The sequence below is a fragment of the Alligator mississippiensis genome, chromosome 1 (genome assembly GCF_030867095.1).
Source record: "Alligator mississippiensis isolate rAllMis1 chromosome 1, rAllMis1, whole genome shotgun sequence".
NCBI classification, from domain to species: Eukaryota; Metazoa; Chordata; order Crocodylia; family Alligatoridae; genus Alligator; species Alligator mississippiensis.
The window spans coordinates 295,085,592-295,110,485 of NC_081824.1; the positions used below are offsets into that span (position 1 = coordinate 295,085,592).

General features: G+C 39.7%; 2 protein-coding genes across 8 annotated transcripts in view; one reads left to right on the forward strand and one right to left on the reverse strand.

Annotated features, from left to right (window-relative positions):
- TTC3 (tetratricopeptide repeat domain 3) overlaps positions 1–24,894 on the forward strand; it is a 101,664-nt gene that overhangs the window by 42,131 nt on the left and 34,639 nt on the right. For all 7 annotated transcript variants that reach the window (XM_019476117.2, XM_019476114.2, XM_019476112.2 and 4 more), the window contains 14 exons: positions 651–711; positions 4,862–4,928; positions 7,268–7,405; positions 8,601–8,681; positions 9,475–9,587; positions 9,885–10,011; positions 13,008–13,130; positions 13,303–13,404; positions 13,958–14,050; positions 15,314–15,378; positions 17,378–17,511; positions 20,485–20,802; positions 22,684–22,947; positions 23,951–23,997. In XM_019476117.2, coding sequence (XP_019331662.2) covers positions 651–711; positions 4,862–4,928; positions 7,268–7,405; positions 8,601–8,681; positions 9,475–9,587; positions 9,885–10,011; positions 13,008–13,130; positions 13,303–13,404; positions 13,958–14,050; positions 15,314–15,378; positions 17,378–17,511; positions 20,485–20,802; positions 22,684–22,947; positions 23,951–23,997 — 1,733 coding nt within the window. The remainder of the gene's footprint in view (positions 1–650; positions 712–4,861; positions 4,929–7,267; positions 7,406–8,600; positions 8,682–9,474; positions 9,588–9,884; positions 10,012–13,007; positions 13,131–13,302; positions 13,405–13,957; positions 14,051–15,313; positions 15,379–17,377; positions 17,512–20,484; positions 20,803–22,683; positions 22,948–23,950; positions 23,998–24,894) is intronic.
- VPS26C (VPS26 endosomal protein sorting factor C) overlaps positions 1–24,894 on the reverse strand; it is a 105,424-nt gene that overhangs the window by 2,826 nt on the left and 77,704 nt on the right. The window lies entirely within an intron of this gene.

Consider the following 24,894-nt stretch of genomic DNA (forward strand, 5'->3'; position numbering starts at 1 on the left):
TGGAAAACCATGACTTTAAGGTGTCTTAGGATCAGTGTAGAAAATCGTCATTTTGAAAACTTCCATGATGAAATAAGTAGTATAGAAAATTGGATCTCAGTTATAGTTGCCTGATTAATGCTGTGGAGAAGAAGTCCAAATTTTGATGCTGTGGAACATTATAATATAGCCTGGCATAGGTACGAGAAAATGACTGGTGTGTTTTCTTCTCCTCTCTTTCATTCTTCAAGAGAACCTGTGGCTTGAATTTACTGAGTTTTTCATTCAACAAAGTGTTTTTAAAGAAGGGAATTGTCTTTAGTTAAATATCAAAAGTTGAAATAATACTGTGTATTAAGTTTATGTGCACTATTTCCCTTTAAAAACTATAAGTAGGTAATTTAATTTAGTTAGAGTGGGATCTTGCAAATACACTACATTTTTAAGTACATCTTAAATTTCTGTTTCTGAGATATCCACCTGTTAAATAATGGCCTGACTTATTTTTATAAATTGTTGTGGTGCTTTGTTGAGTGACTTTTGGAAAGGGAGAAACTACACAAAGTATTATCAAATGGATAATATGAATTGGATTAAAATGTGACTTAAGCTGATGCCTTTTTAAAATTAATGTTGTTTTCATTTTATAAACTGTCATTATTCCATAATAGGACAGAATCACCAAAATAAAAGAAAGCCAAAGAACAAAACCAGTGATTCTGAAAAGGCAAGGTGAGTATAGTTTATCATGAGTTGCTTTTTATGATGAAAACTTTTGGGATGACACTATTGAAAATTTTGACTCTCCCTATTTTTATTTTATTTTTATAAGGACAACTGTTATCTTGGGGAAGTGTTAAAATAGATCAGATAAAAGGTTAAATGTACATTTTGAATGTTTTAATACATTTTGTTTGCGTTTTACTGATGATGTACTTTTTTAAACTTAAAAGCTGTTTTCACCAGCTTTTTCATCCTCTCTTGAAGGCTATAACATTGAATTATTTTATAGTAGTAGATATTTTTCCTAGGCATGAGGTTATGATCAAGGGGTAGAAAGTAAACTGAAAAAGCAAAAGCTCTGATGATAAATCCTGTCTTCAATAACAAACAAAACACTGGAGAACATAAATAATAATTTATATAATATTAATAATCTATATAATAATATACTATACTATAATAATATATTTATACTATAAATAATATATAATAATCTATATTTTAATCTTCCTTTAAGTTTGTTCATTTTTTCTTTAAATTCTTTTTGGTAATCTTTGAATAAAAAGTATCTACAATAATCAACACCTGAATACAAAATCTTAACATAATTGACCAAATGAAAGTAAAAATGAAGTCTTTTCAGGATTTTCATGGGCTGTAGCACTTCTTAAAAATTATTATTTAGATTGTCATTTTGTCCTTACTTCATTCTTGATGTGATTGGGCACTTTATTAAAGGTAATGAAAAAATCCTTAGGTAGACCTGTATATCTCTAGGCACTGCAGAAGTTTTTGGCTCACATTTTAGCTATAATATCATTATAGTAATAGGGCATTTTAGGACTTTGAATTAATTTACAAGTTACTCATTATGTACTCAAGCTTTCATTCTTGCAGCCTTAGTTAATTGTTTTGTTATTCCTGCAGTAGTTGAAGGTATAAATTAACCCTATGATTTTGTTAAGGTGTTAATGATAAAGGGGGGAATTAAGGTTAATGAAAGAGAATTGGTGTGAAATTATGCTTTGCTGGAAGTTATAGAAAATTGCTTTTTAACTTCACCTAGTGTGACATATTAAACTTACATTTCAAGGAAAACCTGCACTTTAAGATAACTGTTGATTAAATGTATTTTAATCGGCTTTCATGGAGAGCACTAATGTTTGGCGTTTTTTTGTGAGCCATGTATAAATAAACGTATAATATGAAAATTCTTGTTAAATGACTTAACATTTCTCAAAACTACCATGGTATTTGTATCTTTTTAGCTGTTTCTCTGATAAATTAGACATAACAATGACTGTGTTTATTGGACAGTGTAAGATAATGTGGATCTTGTTCTAATTATTTGGTCAAAATGTACTCCTATCAGCATAACTTGGTTTGTATCATATTTTCAAGGCCTTGTATGTGCTGTTGTCTGCATGTAGCAGACAAGTCACCTCTGAGAACTCTAATTCCAATTTGGCATGCTGTCTTCAGTTTGTTTCTTTTGGGATGATCCTTGTTAAGTTTTGGGCCATGCTGATATGATTATTGTGATATTTCTGAGTCAAAGCCTTCTGCCTGGCAGATCATAGTGCTGCCCAGAGGCATGGCAGGGCTACTATATGGCATATAGGGATTTATAAATTATTTTTTAAGATACTTCAAAAGTATTATTGTTTTCTTGTATATTTTCAAGTTGTTATTGTAAAAAATAATTTGTTTCAAGTCAAAAGCAAAATGTGTTGTAGCTTTCTAAGAGGCTAGATATCTTGGATTATCATTTGATATCGAGGATGTTTTAGTAAACAGCTTTTTAATACTCAGAGGCTGCACACGTATATTTAATGTGCAGCAATAAACTCCGGTGCATTTCACACTGGAGTTGATTGCTTCAGGGCACTACGTTTACATGTGCACCCAGGATGATGGCACGTTGAGATGAGTTGGAGCAGCCCCAGCTGGCAGAGGGTCCTGGGGGTCAGCCTGGCAACCGAGGGCTTTTCTGATCCAGCTCGGTGTGCTGCAGAGGGGCTGGCTGGGGCATGAAGGTGTTTCAGTGCCAGGGTAGCCAGTACGCAGCCCTGACACTGAAGCATCTTCATGCCCCAGCCAGCCAGGTCAGCATCTAGATGCGTTGCTGCTTTTTTTTTTTTAAATCTGCAGCAGGAAAGTGCTTGTCTTTACAAGTGTTAACCTGCTGCAGAGTTTTAGTTTCCTGCAGCCTAATGGGGGTACAGTGTGTAGATGCTAAAATGTCTACTGCAGAGCTAATTAGGCAACTCCACAGTAAACATCTCATTTAGATATGCCTAAATAGTAACACAAAAAAGACATAAAAGAACTGCCTTGGCCACAGGAACACATTTTCAACCATTTTCAGAACTGAAAGTACAGAATTTCTTTTTGTCAGCAGGTTTTTTAATTTAACTGTGTGAATAATTCCAGTGTAGGCAGTGGGAGTATTAATGTCCTTAATTTTTAATCATATGCATGTATGCTTTGTCCAAAAGCTAAATACTGTACATCTATTCAGTTTTGGGGGCAGTGTCAGATCACTTGTTAAAAACATTTATAGAACCCATAAAACCTAGTGGGCTAAATTTCAAGGGTTTCTTAAAACTGAAATCATCTGTTTCTGTTTTATATTTCTGTATAGCCTGCAGCAGGGGTGGCCAAATTGTAGGGCCTCATGTGCTGGAAGACCTGTGTGCAGTGACAGTGGTGTTACTCCCTGTGGCTGCTGCTCAGCCCCTTGCCCCTTCCTTTCCCCCTCCCCCAACTGATTTTAGTTCCCAAAGGGGGATGACAAACTTTGATTTTAGGTGGCAGGAAGGGATAGACTTAAGTGAGCTGTGTAAACTCCCTGGGTTCCACAGCTGTGCTGAAACAGCAGCTCAAGCAGCCATTGGGATCAACACCACTGCCATAGGGGTTCTGGTGGCCCCATAAACCAAATCCAGACTTGAGGTGGGTGACGTAGCCTATGAGAAACCTCGTAGGTCAGCTGTTTGACACTCTTGGCCTAGAGCAGTAGGGCCAATCTTTTTGGTAGCTGTCTCACAAGGTGAACCCTGTGCCCTCCAAGTACCACTCTGATCCCCTTCTCCTGCCCAATCTGTTGCCCTGCTCTCCACTCCCTACCCCTTGTCCGATCTGTTGCCCTTCTTTTTGTTCCTTACCCTATCTGCTACTGTGTTCCCTGCTCCTTCCAGTCTGCCATGTGCTCCACAACAAAGGCTGCCCATGCCACTTATGGCCCAGAGCAGGAGTGGCCAAACATGGCCTCTGAGAGTGGCCACTGGCAGATGGTGGAGGTGATCAGCAATGCAGTGGCATGTAGGGCAGGTAGGAGAAAATAGAGCAGCAGATTAGATAGGGCATACTAAATAGGGAGAAGGAAGCAGAGCTGCAGATTGGGCAGGGGAAGAATGCCACTTGGAGAGGGTGCTGGGCTAATTTGTGGCAGGGCTGCCAAAAAGGTTAGCCCTCATTGACCTAGAGGATCAAAAAGAAAACCTGGTCACTTCTGCTATATTTACATATCGCAAAGTACTTTTTATCCATCTTAAAGACTAATATAAATAAACAAGACAGAGAGTAGAAGAAAGGAAGAATTTTCACCTGTTCAACAGATTGATAAACGAAATATGGAATAAGTAAACTTGCCCAATGATATACAAAGAGATAGAAATGTCATGGTTTTCACATAAGTTGTGAATTATACCAGTTTCAGATGGTGCAAGATCTTGCTTAATCATTTTCCTTCAGTTTGCATGGCTTTTTAGTTTCACTTAAGAAGAGTTAATATTTGTTTCTTGAGATGGATGAAGGCATAATGCTTGTTCAGCTCATAAAAGAAAATATTGTTAGTCTTTTTTTAAGGAGGTGGATATTTGTTTAGCTCAGTGATCATATTCCTGTTTTTATATACCAGGGAGTTCCTCAGTTTATTTTGGAGATAAAAGATTCTTCTGAATTCTTAGAGATTTGTATCAAAGGCAATGAATGTTTGCTGCCCTTGACCATGGGGTAGTACCAAGTCAAATGTTGTCATGCAGTTATATAAGCAAAGGACTTTCCTTGTTTTTTGTATAATGGGATATATCATAATGTGTATCTGCATACTCTGACTTGGAAATTGAGCTTTTGATAATACTGTCTTTAATTGTAGAGAACACCTGAATTTGAAGATTGACTCTAAAAACATCCAGGATAAATTCTGCAGTGCTGTCCGACAGGTAACTGAAGAAAACCACAAAATGTTAAGATCGTAGCTTAAAAAACTTTTTGTGTCTCTTTATGAATAAACCATGTGATGTTGACAGCAACATTAAATACCATTGCTGAATTTGTAATACTTATTTGACTAACATGGTATACTTGATCTACTTGCTTATTACCTCTGATATTGTTTTAGCATGCTTCTTTCTGACAAGCATATATCTGCATGTCACAGTGAACTTGAAGCCTTACTGAGTTTGTCCAAACCTTTTACCACCTGGCAAAAAAAAAAATCTCTGATCCATATTGGAAGGTGCTTTAAAGAACAAGCTAGTATACCTGGCTTCGGGCATTGGTTAGATTTTGTCTACATTTGTGTATTTTTGTCTTTAAGGCAAACTCGCAAAAAGTAGCAAGGAGGAAGAGGGCCTACCTGCTTCCTTTTGCATCAGTGACTTGAATGGGATTACTTTAAGTGCTGCTTGGATGCCTAGTGATGGAATAGGATCTGGTACATTGTCACCAATGTAGAGGAAATTTGGTATGAAAACCTAAAAAAACGAAAGAAATGAACAACTAGTCACTTAAATATTTGTCCATTAGCAATGTAACAAGCCTCATATTTATGACTAATTTTACCATCACCATTCTTCCTACTTCCTATATTGTTTTTAAAAGACAACAAATATTTGGAATGTTTTCACAAACTAGACTATTATAGTAACCTTTCTATTTTGGAGTTCATTTAGCATTTTTACAGCTTGAATTCTGACACTTAATTCTTCACAGAGAAAATTTTAGCAAGATAAAACTCTTAAGGTATAAAACTTTACATTTTACAATTGTATGTATGCTGCTCATGTGCCATAGGCTATTATTATTTCAGATATTTAATATATTCAAGAAAACAGTAGTATTACTTTGGACATGAGAAACAACTTTCTAATCATTATTTTTAAAAGTATATGAAAATAAAAATGGGTTATTTCCAAGTATGTAAAACTACTTTTAAGCATGACTTAAGAATGCAGTTTTAATAATTAACTACTTTGTGTTGTTTAGCTTGTCACAGTATTAATGGTGATTTTAAATGTGTTTGCATAAGTTTATATAAAAGATAAGAAAGGCATCTTTTCATACTTTCTGTCCTCTGATTGATATAATTAAAAATAATACTCCACAGTGCTGTTTAGCCTCATGTGCCACCAGCCAATTGGGCAACTTGAGCTCATGTTTTCCTTACTTCCTCCAGAAATTTCCCCATTTTTTACAGTTGTTCCTCCATCCTTGCTCTGCCTTACAATGACTGGATAGAAAATTATGGGCTTGACTTTTTATTTTAATTTAAGTTCCATCATATGTTAATGAGTCCTAGTGATGGCAGCTTATAAAACAGGTCCATGTGACACAGAAACAGTATAGTATTCTGGTCCGTTATGCACATTTTATATTACTCTGCTTATATGTTGTAAAAACCCTTGTGTGTTGTACTTTGACAAATAGTTGCTGCCTTGAAACTAAACTGTTTTGATTTCTTTTAATTATTTGTTCAGAACACAATCACTCAACTGTGTCCCTGGGGAATGAGTGGTGCACTGGCATGCAGCTCCACTGATTTAATAGGTATCTGCTGGCAGGAAAGTCTGCCCTGTTGTTCAGAACATAGGACTGAAATCAAAGACATAATTGTTCAAACATACCGTGTTTGGAAGTGAGCTGGAAGAGTAACACTTGTACAGTCATTTTAATTAATCCCAAGATATTTCAGCATTAAATATGAACCAAGGCCAAGGGAGAATATACAGGCAAGAGGGAATTGTTTTACATGGACTGGACAGCCTGAGGAAAAAAATACACAGAAAGCCTAATTTTAGATAGCAAAAGTGCTGAAAAGGAAACGAACTCAACTGGTGAAATTGGGTGAAGAGAAAGAAGCCTAGATTTGAACTGAGGACTAGAGAGAATAGGTCTGTAAAGTAGGCTGGAGCAAGTCTAACGAGCACTGAAATGGAATAACTTTTAACTGACTTTGAAATAAGTGGAAAGCCAATGAAGTTATTTCAGAATAGGAATAGAATTTTCTTAAACTCACCCAAATTGGCTGTTCAGAGATGCTTTGGATAACAGCAAGCCAGATTTGACTGAATGCTAAAACTGAATTAAATATAGGAAGGTATAATTGTTTATAATTAAAATGAAGATATACTGATGGTAATCATCTATCAGGTAAACTTTTTTTTTTTTTTAATATTGGGCTTATTTTATAATATAGTGAACCAAAATTTGGTTGTTATATATATATATATATATATATATATATATATATATATATATATATAATTTTTTTTTTTTTTAGGTGGATCCAACTATGTTGGCAGAAATGTTAAAATCTCTTGTTTGTGATGGCTATAAAGCCTTGATGGACCAGCGCTGTCGCAGTGCTGAGCAGGCCTTTTCACAGTTGATGAATATTCTGGATCCTTCAGAATTAAAGGTAAAATCAAGGGAGAGAGTTCTGACCTGTTTATTGAGGGTCAGTGTGCTTTATCCTGTAAATATTTCACCTTCTTTCTTTTCTTTGAAAATAGTTTGTAATTACTATTTGTTTCCACTTTGGTCTACTGTGTGCTAGGCACTGTACAAATAAAATATAAAGGAAGACCTAATCTGTTTAAAGGAATTATAATCTAAAAAGACATAGAATGGCATGTAGGGAAGAGATGCAACATATATGCTGTATTGTTCCAATTACAGGACTGAAAACCCCCCTACAAAAACAGGTCAGAGCCTTTCTCACAGTATGGATTCATATTTAAGAGCTCTTGTTTTAGCTTGTGAATTGTGTAGGTGTTTGCACACCTAACAATAACATTGTGCAGTATTCTGCAGCACCCATACAAAGGACAGCACCCCAGGATTGTAAAGGATAATACTTGTAAATATACGTACAATCCTGCTGCAAAGATTTTTACTTTACAGCAGTGCACATATAGATGCTGCCCTGGCTAGCTGGGGCATAAGGGTTGCTTCAGTGTGGGAGCTGTCTGCCAGCTATAGCCCTGCACTGGAGCACCCTCATGCCCCAGACAGCCCCTCCACAACACCTTGAGCAGGGGGGGGGACATGGGACGGGACGGAACAGCCCCTGGGGCCCCCTGCTAGCTGGGGCTGCTCCAACCAGGCTCAGTGTGCTGTCACCCCATGTGCACATTCAAACAGCGTGCCTGGGAGCAATAAGCTCCAGAGTAATTGCTTTCCACGAATTGCATGTGTACACACACCCAGTGTCAAGCATTTTATCAGTGAATGCAGCCTACCAACCCGTGTCACGACTTTGCCAAGAATGTCAGTTTCAGATTGTTGCCATGCTATATCTCAAGGTGGGCAGGTGATGAGAAGATGGTCCCCATAAGCCAAAAAAGATCAGAAATCCTTCATTTTCTTTACCTAGCTTAATGCTTTTTTTTTTTTTACCCATCTTAACACTTTTGTTGCTGGGGGAATAGTGATGGTATGAGCAGTGTTGACAGTTTTTTGTTTTTGTTTTTTTGTTGTTTTTTTCTTCCTATCAATCAATAGTAGTAGTAGGAATAAATAGTACTTCCACATCAAGGCACAGAAGAACATTCAGGGTTGGTATCTTAGTCTTGACATACTCTATTGTTATGATTCCCTTGCTTCTATTGCAGAAGCTGAACCTTGCTGTTATTGATTACGTTGTGATCATCTATGGGCATGCTACTGCTCTTCTTGGAATAGGGCAGCCAGAGGTAAAACTTGAAACTTCTAAAGTTCTTTTATTGGTATGTTAATTCCAGTCCAGACAGTATGTGATGCATTTTTGCCTCTGTTTAACAGACTAAGTAAATATCAGGAGAGGAGGTTTTATTAGATGTTAGGCAGTCATATTGCCTACTGTCTGCAGTGTTGTTTTTTTATTTTATTGGAGCTCAAGAAGTTAATATGGCAATCAAGACCATTACTTTAAGTTTTCAAATTGGATTTGGAGACCAAGATAATGAAGGAAAAATCATTTCCTGTATTAATTATTGTCTTCCCTTTTTTCTAATATATAGAGGAGATAGTTATACATTTTATTTTTGTTGACTTTTGCTTGAATTTTGTTGACAGTGTTGGTTCTTTAATGTACAACACCAGAAAGGTCTACCTCATTTAAAAAATAAAATTCAATATTTTGGAATATGTCTAAAAATATCAATACATTAAAGAAAGTATGTTCACTGGAGATTGGGGGTTAGTTAAACAGTGTTTAGATTTATTCATTAGAAAGTTTAAAGACTAATGGTAACATAGTACACATGCCTCCCTAAAGTAATAAAATGAATGGACTAGTTAAAGGAGAAGCTTAATTTAGAGTATGTAAGCTATGGTCAGTCATCTGTCTCTTTTCTCTCACATCTGCATAACAAACTATGCAATCAAACCCTTATTGTTCTTTGAGCTGATTAATACACACAAGATGCAGTTAAGAACACCTATCCAAAAGCTTTTTCCTTCTTTCAAATAGACTGTGAATGAGTCTCTTTTAATTTTATTTTGAAGGAATTAGCAAAGGCTGAAGATGAATTTAACAAAATAATTGAACAGTACCAGAAGGAGAGATTTAATTGCTTGGCACATTATGGAATTGGAAAAGTATATTTTAGACAAAACAGGTTGGTACAATGTAAAACTTGAATGATTTTGAGTTTGGGCAGATGCAGATGTGCTCTTAAAATACATTATTCTATTTTATATGTTCTAAATATTCTGTTCCTTTTTAATAGTTAAAGCTTTCCTTTCAGCCCATTTTAATTTGTTACTTTTAAATATTATGCTAACTCAGTTTCCTTAAGGACCACATGAGTTGCACACATATGAAGTATTATATTCCCTGTAAGTCATTTGTATGAAATGGTTGTAGAGATTATTGATATGTAATCTAAACATCCTGTTATCTGTTTGAAATTTAGATTTTCAGATGCTCTGGATCAGTTCCTGAAATCGCAGACAATGGTTAATCGTAAGATTGTACCTGGAGTATTAACTTGGCCCACAACTTCTGTGGTTATCCAAGAGACTCGGCCAGAAATGTTACAGGTAATATAAACTCTGGAAATAAGACTGTTCTTTGGGAAAGAGAGAGGTTCTGATTTGATGCACATTTCACTTAGGTATTCTAGCTTGAATGAAGCTTAGTTTTTTTGTAGTATTGCCAAGAGAGAAGACAGGAGTTGCTCTTTAGAAACAGTAGTATTTCTCATCATTTAGATCATCTTCAATTTAAACTTCAATCTGTGGAGAACAGTAATCTGCTCCCACAGAAGCTAGTTAGTGCTCCTTGTGTGACTGCCTTTGAAGCATGCCAGTTCTTATAAACTGAAATCTATCAATGACAGCTCTATGTGGTGTGAGTGTTTGTTTCTAAATGTTAATCCGCTCCTACTGGGAGAGGGGCGGACAGGTGGGGTGCATCTACACAAGATGCTGTACTATGTAGTAGAGTAGTTCACTATGCAGTAAGCATGTGTGTCTGTATGTACCCATGCTTACTGTGCAGTACTGTATTTTCACGCATATACCCCACCCGCGGGTATGTCGCACCCACGTATAACCAGCGGGAAATTTGTATTTTTGTAAATAAATCCATGTATATGCTGCACCTGTGTATTCCCCGCGGCGGTGTATACATGAGGAGGCAGCGCAGCCCGGTCTGCCCCAGCAGCGGCGGCACAGCCCAGCCTGCCCGGGCCCAGCAGGGAGGCTACGTAGCCCAGCCCTCCATGGCCCCAGCCCCCGCAGCAGTGGCAGTGCAGCCTGGCCTGCCTGGGCCCAGCAGGAAGGCAGTGCAGCCCGCCCTGGCCCCCTCAGCGGCCCCGGCGGCAGCAGCAGCACAGCCCGGTCTGCCTGGGGCCCAGCGGGGAGGCGGCGCAGATGGTCCCGGCGGCAGTGGCGGCACAGCCCAGCCTGCCTGGGCCCAGCGGGGAGCGGTGTGGTGTAGCCCGGCCCACCTTGGCCCTGGCCCCGTCCCCCTGCGGCGGTGTAGCCAGCCCCGGCCCCCACAGCAGCGGCAGTGGCGGCGCAGCCCGGCCCCAGCCCCTGTGGCGGTGTCAGCACAGTTGGGCCCCAGCCCTGGCCCCGCAGGGGGAAAAAAGTTTACGGGTAGCCTGCACCCCCGTATAGCCTGCACCCATCCATTTTTTTTTTTTTTTTTTTTGTAAAATCACATATACCCCGCGGGATATATGCGCGAAAATACAGTAAACCTTGCTAAACGTGAATAAATTTGTTGCCTGTAAATACAAGTAGCAAATTTATTTGCGATTACTTACTGCACAGTAGCACTCATGTAGATGTCTGAGCAGGAGCAAATTTGCTCTTGTTCAGCCAGCCACCAGGGGTGCAAGAGATTGCTCCCTGCCTGCAGGAGCTGCCTGTTGTAGGGGCAGGCTCTGTCACCAGATGCCAGGCATGGGGACTATGTGCCCTTGCCCCAACATCAGGGAGCTGCTTGCCCCCCTCTCCAAGAATGCGATCAGAAAGTGGGGACAGGGAGATCCTTATCTCCTAACCCCCGCTTCACCATTGCGATTGAGGGGCCAGGGAATCCTCATCTCCCAGCTCCACAATAGTGGGGCCAGTGCTGGGAGATCCTTATCTCCCAGCCAGAGCCTGGGGCAGGACATAAGGACCTCCCAGTGCTGGCCCTGCGACTGTGGACCTGGCACTGGGAGCTCCCTGCTGGTTGGGGCTGGGGAGCCTGTTCCCCACTTAGCTCCTTGATCACCAAGCTGAGTGGGGAACAGGCTCCCCAGTCCCTGCCCCACAATCATGCAGCAGGGGCTGGGAACTGTCTTGGTCAGGGGCAGTTTCCAGCGCTGCGCCCCTATCGAGTGATCAAGGCATGGGGCTTGGAAAGAGCTGCAGGGGAGGGGCAGGTCCCAGCCATTTGCCCCGACCCACTGGTGGGGCAGCTAGTTCACTGCTAGCTACCAAGCTAGCTGCCCCACCAGTGGGTTGGGGCAGGGAGCTGGGACCTGCCCCTCCCCTGTAGCGCTTTCGAAGCCCCCTACCTCCAATCTGGGATCCAGGGCCAGGAGCTACCTGCTGCCTGAGCAGAAGGACATAGTCCTGGCAGCAAGCAGCCCTTCCCCTCCTCCCTCCCCGTGGTGCAATGCCCCAGCCAAGAGACAGTTGACTCCTGGCCCAGTGCTCCCTGCTAGACCCTAGGCTAGCACCCAGGGAGGGCCTAGAGCTCCCACTGGTTGCAGCAGGCACCCATTACAGGGCCCCAGGAAGTGTGAGCAGTTTGCTCCCATTTGCAGCAAATTGCTCCCTCTTCCCTGCCTGTGTGGATGCCTGCCTAGGACTGTTTACTTGCAAGTAGTTTACTTGCAAGTAAATTGCTCCTAAATATAATGCACATGTAGACACACCCAGGGTGTATGTAAAGTCATTTCTGAGTACTGACACATTGCTGTGTTGTTTGGTATTTGTCATGAAATCATAGCTGATAAACATTTGGAATTTCTCACAATTGTGAAACGAAACAGTGACATGGTACTGATTTTTTAAAAAACTAACTAGGAGATTGAGTCCTAAAACTCATAGCAATTTTTGTATTAGTATCGTTCCTCAGTTCATTTAAAAAATCTCATACTCTAACTTGGAGATTGTGAATTAAAAAAACTCCCTTGATCTCCTTGATTCTGTAGGCATGCTACTCTCCCTCTTGGCACAGGGTAGTCTGAGGAGGGAAAACAATCAACTGTCCTAAAGTAGGTAGGATTATTAGACACATGAAATAACCTTGACTTGATAAAGCTGTATGCAAAGAGGGTATGTGTGCTACATGACAGCTATACAAGTGAAAAAGGAATTTATAAGATGTTCTGGGACACAGTAGGGAAAACTTTAAACAATTGTATTTGAAAACAATTGTTCTTCTAGCATCCTGCATCTGTTTTACAGACACCCACCTATAGTGTTTTGAAAATGCAAGTAAAAGGGTTTGTCCTCATTGCTTTTTGGGGGATATATGGAGATTTTTTTTTTATGCACAAAGTTTAGGGCAGGTTTTCTTGATTGTTTTGTAGCTGATGCTGAAGGATTATATTGAGGAATGCAAGTTCCCTCCAGCGCCTGATGCAGTATGTCGTTATCAGGAGTGCAGTGGTCATTCTAAAATCCAGATTTATTTTACTGACCCGGACTTTAAGGTATTAAAGTAAGAAAGAATAAATAAATAAAGAAAAAACTTTGGGAATTTAAACTTTTTGCTAGCAGTATCTGCCTTGCACAATTTTGAAGTCCTGTGAGGCACAATTTTTGTTAAACTATTCCTTTTTCTATTCCTTCAACGTGTTTCCGTTTATATTCTCTCTATTTTAGGGTTTTATACGTCTCACGTGCTGTCAACATTGTAAAGTGGAGTTTCACATCGGCTGTTGGAAGAAGCTGAAAACTATAGTATATAATGACAGAAATGACAAGGTGAAACCCATTTCTTCCTCCTAATGAAATATTTGGTTAACCTTTTATTTTCCAGGAATTTACTTTTTCTTTAAATCCTTAAGGTGAGTACTGTCTTGGAGCCATACTATTTCAGCAGTTGAATTGGTACTTTAGTTGGGCAGTTTGATTTTTTTTCCCCCTCCCCAACAATCCAATTTAATGGTCCATTTGCTACATGGATTTAAATACAGAGTAGAGGTTATTTTCCTAAATGTATGGGAATAAGCTATGCCAGTATCGATAGTCTTCATGTTCATAGAAGTGGCTTCATCCTTCAGAGGTTGTACTGCTCACAAAGAGGAAGTTGGGGCTTCTCTAATAATATGTAGAAAGGTAATATTCTGAAGAAAATCCCATAGGTTTGATATGAGAAGATTTGCTTCCTTGAGCTAATGTGAGCAGAGGTCTGAGCCTTTTTTTCTCCAGTCTAAATTTTCTTAATCATTTCAAATTCTGCATGGAATGCTGTTCTCTCTTTACACTTTTAATAAAAAGTGGAATACTTTTCTGTTCACCTTTATTTTCTACACAGGATTTTCTTCAAGAGTTATGTTTCACCCCTGACTGTAGTGGTCTCATTTCAAAAATTGTTATCTTCAGTTCTTCTGGTCTTGTGAAATGTGAGGTAAGTAAAAATCAGTGTGAAATTTGAGTCATTTTTAAGAAGTCTGATCTTACAAGGAAGATCCACTGAAGACTTTTAGACTGTAATTGCAAACTGTCTATTGTATTAGACAATCTCAACAGTATTTACATACCTCAGTTTCCTTAATTAACTTCACTTTTTAAACTGGTTGAGTTAGCAGTTGTGGTATTAGTGACAATTTTACTAGTGGGTAAAAAGAAAGCAGTTGGTACACAAATGCAACTTAATGGGGTCTTTGCTATTTTTTATACACTGATATATGTGAGAAGTTCTGACTATTGGTATTAACAAATATATGCTGTTTTAGATTCTTTGCATTGATTTTTCACAGCTTTTTTTGGACTGGTGACAGCTTACTGTTGTAGGATTTCTGCTCGGTTGTCTTCCTGTGGGCTTTCAGGAAGTGGTGTACATTTTGTGGGGCATGGTTTCCTGTGGAACGTGGCTTAACCCAGTTCCCTTATCTTGTACGTGTGTTTATGCAAATACTATATTATCCTGGTTTGGCCCTAACTTACTTGAAATATTTCTTCAAATTGACAAATGACATTGCATTCAAAATTCTCTGGTTATTGCTGCCTTTAAACAGGAGATGCACACCATTAGCCAGACTGTCATCCTGACTAGTCCATCTGACATAAATCAGGCAACACAGAATTTCCTCATAAAAACTAATTCTTGAAATCTCCTGAACAGTACAATTATTGTTATATCCCCAAAAAATATATCCCCAAAAACGAAAAAATCTCTTATCTCATAGTAAGTTCTGGGGGAAAGAATAAGGACGAAGTAGGAGCTGACTTCCTTGCCAAATTAAGTATATATAAAAAAAAAAAAAAAAAAAGAAAAACCTTTTTATGTTGAACAAAGTTCTTTGTCTTTTTCTTGTGCCTGTGTGTTGCATACAAATTAAACTGCAAGGACTAGTGCTTTTTCTCCCTATTATCTGCTTCTGACCCCACAGGAACCCCCAAAAGCAAAACAGACCTCCAGCCGATCAGCCCGTGAGACCATCTATGCCAGATTCTGTCTCCATTGGGGTGGAATGTTCTGTTCTACAACTAGCATCTGCACCTTCTTGAACTTGAGGGACTTAGAAAAATAATTCATGTCAATTTCTGTCTCAAATAGACATTACTGATTTCTGAGACACCTAAGGAAGGGTCAGATTTGTGTTTATTTTCAGAAAGCTAAGTTTGTAGTAGAGCTTGGATCAATTAATCTATTGGCTTTTTTTGGTAGTTTGAAGAAAAAATCACAAAAACTAAGGATCCACCCAAAACCAGCATTAAGCAGAAATGTTCAAGGTAAGAGGTCTAGTATTAATAAGCAAGTTAAATCATTGAATTGAGGATGATCAGTGCCAATGAAAGAAGACACATTTCAGAAATTGTTGAAATTTTCCGTTTAGGGCTCTAACAAACATACCTGTTGTTTTAATTCTAGTCACCTTGTTTCTAGAAAGGTGGGCAAATTTTGAGAGCAAGAAACAGCATGGAAATTATTTTGGTGCTTTGTCCTGAAAGAATTTTTATCTGAAAATGGGGAACTATGCATATATAAAATGCCTCAATCTGGGCTCAAATCAAGTTGATAATATGCCATATTAACATTTCCTTAGTTGAGCCATCAGTTTCCAAAGAACTTAATTTAAAACAAAAAAATTGCTTGTAACTTTGAAAAAACTTACAAAACATGAATCTGTACGAAGCAGTCCTCTTAAATTCTCTATGCATGGGAAATCAAACAATCGGCTTAATATCTGCTGTGACTGTAGTGACTTCAGTGAATTTACACCTGTAACAGATGTAAATTGTCCCTGTCATCTCTACTGCATCTGAAGCCTAGTTACAATTAAGCAATATTTCTAAGATTGTGAGCAGCAATGAAATAAATGTATATTAGGAAAGATGAGCAACTCCAGAAAACACCATACCTTAGGACACAGATGTCAAATTCATCTGGCACTGTGGGTTGAATGAGTGGTTTGGAACTGTCCCCATGGGTTGGATTGGACCCACAGACCAGTTTTCCATGCTGGGTCCAGCACATGTCTTGGACTGGCCGGAGCAGGCACTTGCAGTGTGCATCTTGGACCAGACCTGCATGATGTATGTTGCATATGGGTCAGCTTCAAGACCTACAGGCAGCACTGGGACCAGATAATAGGGCTTCTCAGGCCAGGCCATATATTTGATACCCCTGCTTATAGGAGTATGAGTTACCCTTCTGGAGTTTGCAGCCATTCTTCTTTTGTATATTCCAGGTAGCTAAGGGATGATACCTTGGAGGGAGTATTGAACGCTGCCACTATCTTGCATCCTTTTCCATATCTATTATACTCTTTTATGAATACTAAAAGCCTGTCGCTTGAAACTGAATTGTATATGTTACACATTGGCATATATTTGATTTACGTGGTATTGACCTTGCTGGAAAATTGTTGAAGGCATTTACGTTTGTTCATGTAAGGTAGTAAATACTCACACATTAGGCTGTGAGGGTTTGGTATGCCAGATTAGAAAGAGAGCTTGGGAAATGCAAATCTTCATATTTCTCACGTTACAAAATACAGATTTTGTGGAGATTTGCCAGCATCTTATTTCTCTGAATGTTTCCAAAGTAAAAATATATATAGGAATATGTTAATCACTAAAATTGTCTCATTTAGGAGTTTGTTAAATTTAGACTGTGGATCCCAAGAAATAAGAAATAAGACACAAATGTAAAGATGAATTCCCTGAGTTTAGCTGAGCTATCATGTTTTATTTTAAAACAATTTCTAAACTAACATCTAGCCAGAGCTATCAAAACACATAGCCTGTGGTGATGGGTCATCATCTGGTACACTTAGCTGCTGGCCAGTTTTCAGGTGACTTCTGCATCTCAGCTCTGTTCCTCACTAGTTTCCTTCAGTTCAGGTGATTTTGGGGCAGCCAACACAGTGGGTAGGCTAAACAGTGTGGCCTGTTTTACTGTTCTAAGTTGCTTTTGGTGACAAAAAATTTGGTGACAGTTCACAACAGAGCTGAGCAGCAGTAGCAACTGCTGTAAGAGACCACAAGAGCGTATTTACATGTAGCGTTTGCCACGTTAACCCCCTGAGTTTTGGCAGGGAATGTGGCCTGCCAACTGAATCTTAACACCCTTGCTGTAGATGTAAATTTGTGCATGCTCACCATGGCAGGGTACATCTAAGGTCAGCTCTCTGCGTTCCTGCCTATTGCAAAGATGTGTGAATATACTCTTTATAAATTAAGAAAGAAAAAACAATATATCAATAGCTGAGTTTTTTGTTTTTATCAGTTGTAGGAAACTGAAAATAAAACAAGATAAAAAATTAAGGAGAAAATATGTAAAAGAAGAAACGCTGAACTCTGTAAAAGAGAGAGTAGAAGAAAATCAGAAAGAAAATAGTGAATCTAAACATGACCATAAAGGTAGGTGAAAGTGTTACCATGTGATGGTATAAGTACTGTATTAAATGTACCTGCTTGACTGCAGCAGTAGTTTTTTACACTATGCTTCTGCTACCCCAGGAATCCTACTTTCACCTACTTGCCTGTCTACCCTGACACCCCCCAACCACACCCCATGACTTGCTGCTCCCACCTGCCCTATTTCCCCTGTCCCAGCACAGACCCCAGAAAGACTGTTTGCCTACCTGGCACCCAGTAGTGTTGCATGTGTGCGGGCCGGGGGCGAGCCAGGCCCGTCTTTGCGCACGCGGGCTGTGGCCAGCAGCCCGGGCACGCGGGGCCGGAGGAGACCGGGGGCGAGCTAGAATTAGTCACAGAGGCGTAATGGTTGATTTAAAGATTATTTACTTACACCCAAGATGGTCGCGGTGTAGGCTGGACAGTTTCCAGGTGCAGCTCCGCTTAAATCCTCGTTGGAGGACTACGGCAAATTCGTTCTAGCCCCGGAGTTGTTAAAGCTCCACAGGTTCGGTAGTTTCTCTCCCACGGAGTTGTCGAAGCTCCACGGGTTTGGTTCTCTTGCCCCGGAGTTGTTAAAGCTCCGCGGGTTCGTATCTTTAACATGCAGGAAGGGATACGTCTAGGAATTTATTGGCGACGGGGAGATGCTAGAGGCTGTTCAGGCCTCTTTTGCCTTTTAAGAAATGCGTTGGGTCCGTAAGGATCCGTAGCGCTTAGAGATCTTCACGCTCTCCCTCTCGAACTCTAATTGCTCTCTCTCCAACTGATTTCTCTCCAACTTGGGCGGAAGCCACCCAAGCTCTTTATACGGCTAGCAAGCCAATCGCTATCCGTCACGTGTGCATGTATTAGAATCGGCCAATAATGTGGCACGAATCTTCATACAAATGGCGGGAACTCCTTGCACTGTGCATTTCTTGGATGCAAAAGAAATGCACCGTGCAAAGAAAGCTTCAAATTTGGCGGGAATACTCCGTTGCACCTGGGTTCTCCTCTGCAGCAGAAAACTTCACCGTGCAAAGAAGCTGCAATTTAGCGGGAAAAATAATTTAGCAGTGCCGAAGCACACACAAACAAAAAATCACAACTTCGGGTTGTGACAGCATGCAGATGGGATGCAGTACCAGCACGTGACTTGGGGTTGGGGAAGAAGCTACAGAGTCCCATAAGCCAGTGGGTCTCAACTGCTTTCCTATCAGGACCCGTTTGCAAAGGTCTATGGCCTGTCCTGACCCACAGCCCCCTGGCCCTGCCAGTGCCCAAACCCCAGTTCCCTGCCCCTCAGAGCCATGCTGGTGTCCCTCACTCCTGACCTGCAGTCTCCTGCCGCTTGATCTTTGCCAGAGCGGCCCCCAGCTGCCCCCATCCTGCTTGGGCCAGAGCACTGTAGCTGCTGTGGCTCTGGTTCGTGTGGGCAGCCATGGAGCAAATCCAGCCCTGGCACAGGCTGGAGGGAAGAGGAGAGGCCTGTGGCACCCTGCCCTGGGCTGTGGCTGCCACACTACACCAGGCAGCATGGTCATGGCCCCTTCTGCCCCCTGAGAAGCATCTCCCTGCCACACAGTCCCTGTGAGCACAGGCATCAGGGCTGGTGCCACCAGCCCAGCCCTGCAGCTCTCCCCTGCTCCCTTTACCTGCTGGAAGAAGCAGGCGCCTTCCTGCTGCCCCTATGCCCTGCCACAGCTTGCAACCCTTTGAAATATTCTTGCAACCCACTTTTGGGTTGAGAAATGCTGCCATAAGCCATGAAGCCCTGATAAGCACTCCCTTCAGGATTCTGAGCTCCTGCTCAGACCCTAGGTGGTGCTACTGTACTCTGTCTGTCCTTCAACACTGCATCCCACTTCTTTTCCACTCAGGAATCAGGCTCCAGTTGCTAATCTTTTTTTTCCAGTAAAGATGGTTCTTTTTTTATAGATTTCATAAACAGGAACTTTTAGCCTGGTTATTTACTGACTGTTGGCAACCTTGGTGTTAGGTCATACATCTTCAAGAGAAAAAAAGACTCATAGATACCATTAAAATAAGAACAGATATAGTCATAAGCCCAGAGGGAGGGGCAAAGGAGCACAGATGCCAGAGTTATGTCTTCTGAGGTGCATTGCTATAACAGGTTTTAGGGTGGACTCTAACATGTCTACGTTTATTGTTTACAATCAAGTGAAGTTTCTAGCACTGAGATACTTAAGTTTGCCCCAGTGCTTGTTCATTTCAGGCAATTGCATGATACTCTTGGCCCAGTACTAGCTTTGATGCCAAGTGTGGGAAGCTGGTCTTGTGGGTTCCCTTAATTCTCTTCAGACTCATCACCTCTGTAAGTTGTTATAGTCGGTTAATTTCTCTGATGTGGCAGTCTGTAAGAACCATTCTTGAAAGACTGCTTCTGTCTGTAGTTCTCATGTTTTCCCACCCATCTTTTTGCTTCTTTAATGTCTTTTTACAAAGACTTTGAGTTGGGTCAGAATCAGATTTCCAATACAACCTTAGGAACTAATGCTTAAATGTGTGCATTTGCCACTGTTTGCTGCTGCTCTGGAGAATCAGGGCTGAGAACCAAAAGGTGCATGCACATTCTACATTAATTTGTCAGATTAATTTATCAGTTGGAAAAATTCAGTGTTGGTTCACTTATGACAAATAGAAGTAGAACAGGGGTGGGCAAAATGCGGCCTGTGGGTCAGACACGGCCCACCAGGCCATTCTATTTGGCCCACGGGGCCCCTAAAAAATTTAGCAAATTAATATTCATCGGCCCCTGGCTGCCTGTCATGCGGCCCCCAATGGCTTGCCAAAACTCAGTAAGCGGCCCTCCCCCTGAAATAATTGCCCTCCCCTGAAGTAGAATGTCCTGTAACTGGCTTTCAGAAGACATTGAATTGTGATTAAAAAGATCAAGCTTTTCTGTAATTTGGTTTGATTCTGCTTTCCAGGTTTTGTAAACTGACATGGAAATCTTGCTTTGTTTTATTACAGGTCATGTTCCGGAGTGCTTATTTGCTGGTGATAGAGTCTTGCAGTATATTATACAAAATGCTGAGCAAATAAAAACAGGTGTATGTAACACCTCCAAGCTTCTTAGTGAATTACTTTCATGGTGGATAATAAGTAAGGAAGATTATGCAGCATATTCCATCAACAGTAGTTTATCAAATGAAATGATGGAGCAGCTCATCAGTAACTTAATTCAGGAAAAAAATAGAGTAAAGACAAGAATTTTTATCCATGTACTGAGTGAGTTTGAAGAAGTGGATCCCAAATTACATGAGTGGGCAAAACATCTTAACAATTTTGGTAGGTTATATGTCATTAGTTCTGCAGGAACATAATTTGCTTATGCAGTTATGGAAATCAATTACACTTTTCCTCTTCGCTTTTTCTTATATTCAGAGAAAAATAACATGCTAACTTCAGCCTACAAATTAAGAGATGTATTGCCTAACAGTCTGCTTTGATTCTTAACTTTGGATCTTGAAGTTAAGCTTTGTTCTTTCTGATTCATGTTCAATTGCTAGTCATATGTTTTGCTACCAAAATTTGCCTCTGAGCGATCCAGTATGGCTCTGCACTGCTGGCAGAATCAGTAAAATCTGATATGATACCTGTATGATAAGGGAAGGCATTTGAATGGCCTGGTGCCGTTTTAGCAGTTACTTTGTGAAGCAGGGATTGTATTTTTAAAATGCTGCATTTCATAAAATTTAGAACAATTTGTGTCTACAGGCAGTTAATTTCCAAGTCCTACTGAGGATCTGGACCCAGTTTCCTAAATGAAGACTGTTTGAATGGCAGATGCATTGATGTTTTGACTTCTTTACAGCTGATCAGGGCTTTGTCAGCTTTAGGGAAAAGGCTCAGGCAAAGAGAATTCACCTCCTTGAAATGCAGAAGAGAAAATGCTATTAAAGCTGTGTGACGCTTCGGTTGCTGATTTGATTCGGAGGAGATTCGGCGGGCTAATCTCCGAATCGAATCAGGAAACCCATTACTCTCTCCGAATTCAATTGGAAGCCTCCGATTTTGATTTGGAGAGATTCGACAATTCGGACAGACACAGCTTTAAATGTTTTTTTTTTTTCTACGCACCTCAAGGTGTACCAGGCGGCTCATGAATGCTGAGATGGTGGGGTGGATGGAGCGTCCCACAGGAGTGCAAGGGGGTCCCCAGCGTCCTCAGTAGCAGACCCAAAAGTGGACCAGAAGCACTTCTGAGTCTGCTCATGAGTGCATGGGGGATCTCCTCGGCTTGGTGACTGGTGCCCCCTGGGTCTGGGGGTGCACCCAGGGTACCCCCCCCCGCGGCTGAGCCGGAGGGGTGGGGGGTTCCCCATGTGTTTGGCAGTGGACCTGGAAGCAAACAGGAAGTACTTCTGGTCCACTTCCAGGCCTGTCGCCAAGCACACGGGGGACCCCGCACTCCTGTGGGATGTTCCTTCCGCCCCATGATCTCGGTGTTCATGAGCTGCACCTGGTACCTCAAAGTATGCAGAAAAGACATTTAAAGATATGGCCAAATTGCTTTGAATCTTCAGATTCGAATTCGGATGAATCAAATTGGGACAGTGATCCAAATCAGTGAATCAAATCACTGTCCCCCAAATAGGGCTAAATCCAAATCGAATACAGACCGCTTCATATATCCCTAATATTTTATATAGAGTGATCTAAATATTAAAAACAAACCTTTATTAGTGATCTTGTTCCTGAAGGCTGGAATAACATTAATTTCTTTTTATCTGACCATACCTTGAAGTCAGTTTAACTTTTTTTTTGTAATGCTGTACAGTTTAATTTTCTTTGTAGTCCAGTGAAAATATTAGGTATATTTTATAATTGAACGAGATGTAAAATGTAGTATTGCAGAGAACAGGAGTAAATCACTTTTTGTTTTGTTTTTTTAATTGGATTCTTTTACACACCTTCACAACAGTTGACACAGATGTTTTGAAGTGGGTAGTACAAAAATGATATAACTTACAGGTCTCTTTTGTTTGCTTTTATATTTCAAAGCTACAGTCCCCATACCTCTCATCTCTGTACCTTTTATATTTAGTTTTTTGGAACAAAATATTTTGTGAAAAATGTCAGACTGCAAACCCAACACTAAAATGACCTTGGACTACTGACTGATTTTTTTTGGTTTTACCCAATATTCATTTTCTTTTTCAATTTCAGGTTTGAAAGCTGCAGAAAAGTTTTTCTCATCTTTTGGCCATCTTGTTGAAAAGCTTGACCTTAGCTTTATAACTGGTCTCTGGAATGAAAAGTATGGTCGTAAGTTAGGGTGTGTTGTGACTAGCACTGAAGACGAAGAAATACTTGACTGTTTCCATGAAGCGTCATTGGAAGAAGCTCGTTGTGTAATATGGTTATTAGAAGATAATCGAGAAAAATTTCCATCTCTGCACCATGCTTTAGATGTATTCTTTGATATAATGGGTAAATGCATACAGCTTATCTTTTCTGTATGTCCTATTCTGCCTTCCTTTTTACGCTCTGCATTCAAGATTCAAGATATGTTATCTTGAATTATCTTGGAAAAGTGGCGACACTATCACTTAAGATAGAAACTCGACGTAGGATATTCTGTGTTCCATGTTAAGGGCTGAACCAAAGTCTAAAGGCACAGAATCATGTAAGAAGGATGCAACTAGTACAGTTGGGAATTAACTAAATAAAATGGAACCAGTATTGGGCATCACTTACGTTGTGCTGTTTTGGAGTATTTTTAAATTACGGCTTGATCACTTTTAATAGATTTCTTTAGATTGCTGGTGATAAATTTACTGATTATTTTTTAATGTGCATATGTGTAAATTCCCCCAATGTATTTAAAAAATGGGTCTACAAAATGCAGTGTGCAGCTGGCTCCTCTGACACTACACATATATTCAGTAAGGATAGGCTCATTGTTTTATTACCAGAACCACATCCCCCATGCAATATAGTCCAGGAATGTGATTTAATTAGTTGAGAAACTGCAACTCTCACTTCTTGTAGTAACTTTAAAGGGCTTCATTTTATTCTGAAGATAAAATGTTATCACTCTTTTATTGTGAGAATTCAGCTGCCTTGAAGAAGAACACTTAGCTTAAAAACTTGTCTAAAATTTCTTCCAACTATGCATTTGGTCTAGTAAAAGATACCATCCCCCAAAATATCTTTGAATTTACTAAGCCTCTAAGGGATGTTGAATGGCAAGTTATACTATGTTCTTTTAATATGTCCCAATTCTTCAAAATATAATGCTCACACTTGCCTTTTTAAGCATCCAACTAATCCCAGTGAGCATGTATGTTTCTTCATAGATTTGACCATACAGAAAAACTTTCAGCAAATATTAAAAAAATTAAAATATATTATCCCTTAAAACCTCAATATAGAACATGAATAATTTGGCTGCTGTTTTTCTTGAAAGTGATTTAATATATTCTTTCAACAGATTATCCTTGTGTTATAATAAAGAAACAGGAAAATGAAGATATTTCAGTAAGTTATCTTTACATCTTCTAATAAAAATTGAAATTTCAATAAATATTTTTTGTGGTCAATAGAAAACTTTTGAAGTAGAAACAAATACGAAGAAAAATGCTTGTCCACTTTTGGTTTTTTTTTTAAAGGGACTTGCAAAGTAGGAAGGGAAATTTTTGTGTACGTTTTATTTCTTTGATTATATAAATAAAGGCAGTCCTAAAGTTTAAAAAAATACTTATTCAGGTCTTAAGTGAAAAAGGTATAGAAAAATAATTCAGGACTGCTGTTGCATTTCTCATAATTCTGTTAAGCTTTTTTTTCTCCATTACCTCCTTTTTTTTTCTCCATTATACCAAGCTGCAAAATATGCAGCTTGGTATAATACATTTCAGGTTTTAGAAGAGAAAAATGTAACTTGGCAAACCTCTTGTTTTGGTAGACCAGAGGTTGAGAGAGAGCTTTAAATACAGTATTTGTTAGTAGTGATATATGGTTTTAATGTGAAAATGCCTCTGTAAATTTTTACTGACCAATTTAGGTGTGTGTGCTCAACTTAGAAGTAAAAAACTTTTTTTTTTTTTTTTTTTTTCCAACTGCCAATTCTGCATACTTAAGCATCGGGTATTGAAGTGGGGGCTGTCTTGCCTTTGCATGATGAATCCTAACAGTGACCATGACCAGCAGTAACTGACAACTTTTCCTATTTTATATATCAAAATATTAAGTGCTTGACTTTGATCTCAAGTTGAGTTTGTAGGCCTACCAGTAGGAAGGATTTCTTTCTGTTAATAAATTAAACGGGTGTGTTTTTGAATTCGGTAAGATGACAAACGTGGAATTGCACATTGAGATATTTACAGATGCTTTCTGAACAGAACTATGATTTGAAAAAACATTTATAGCAGCTGTAGT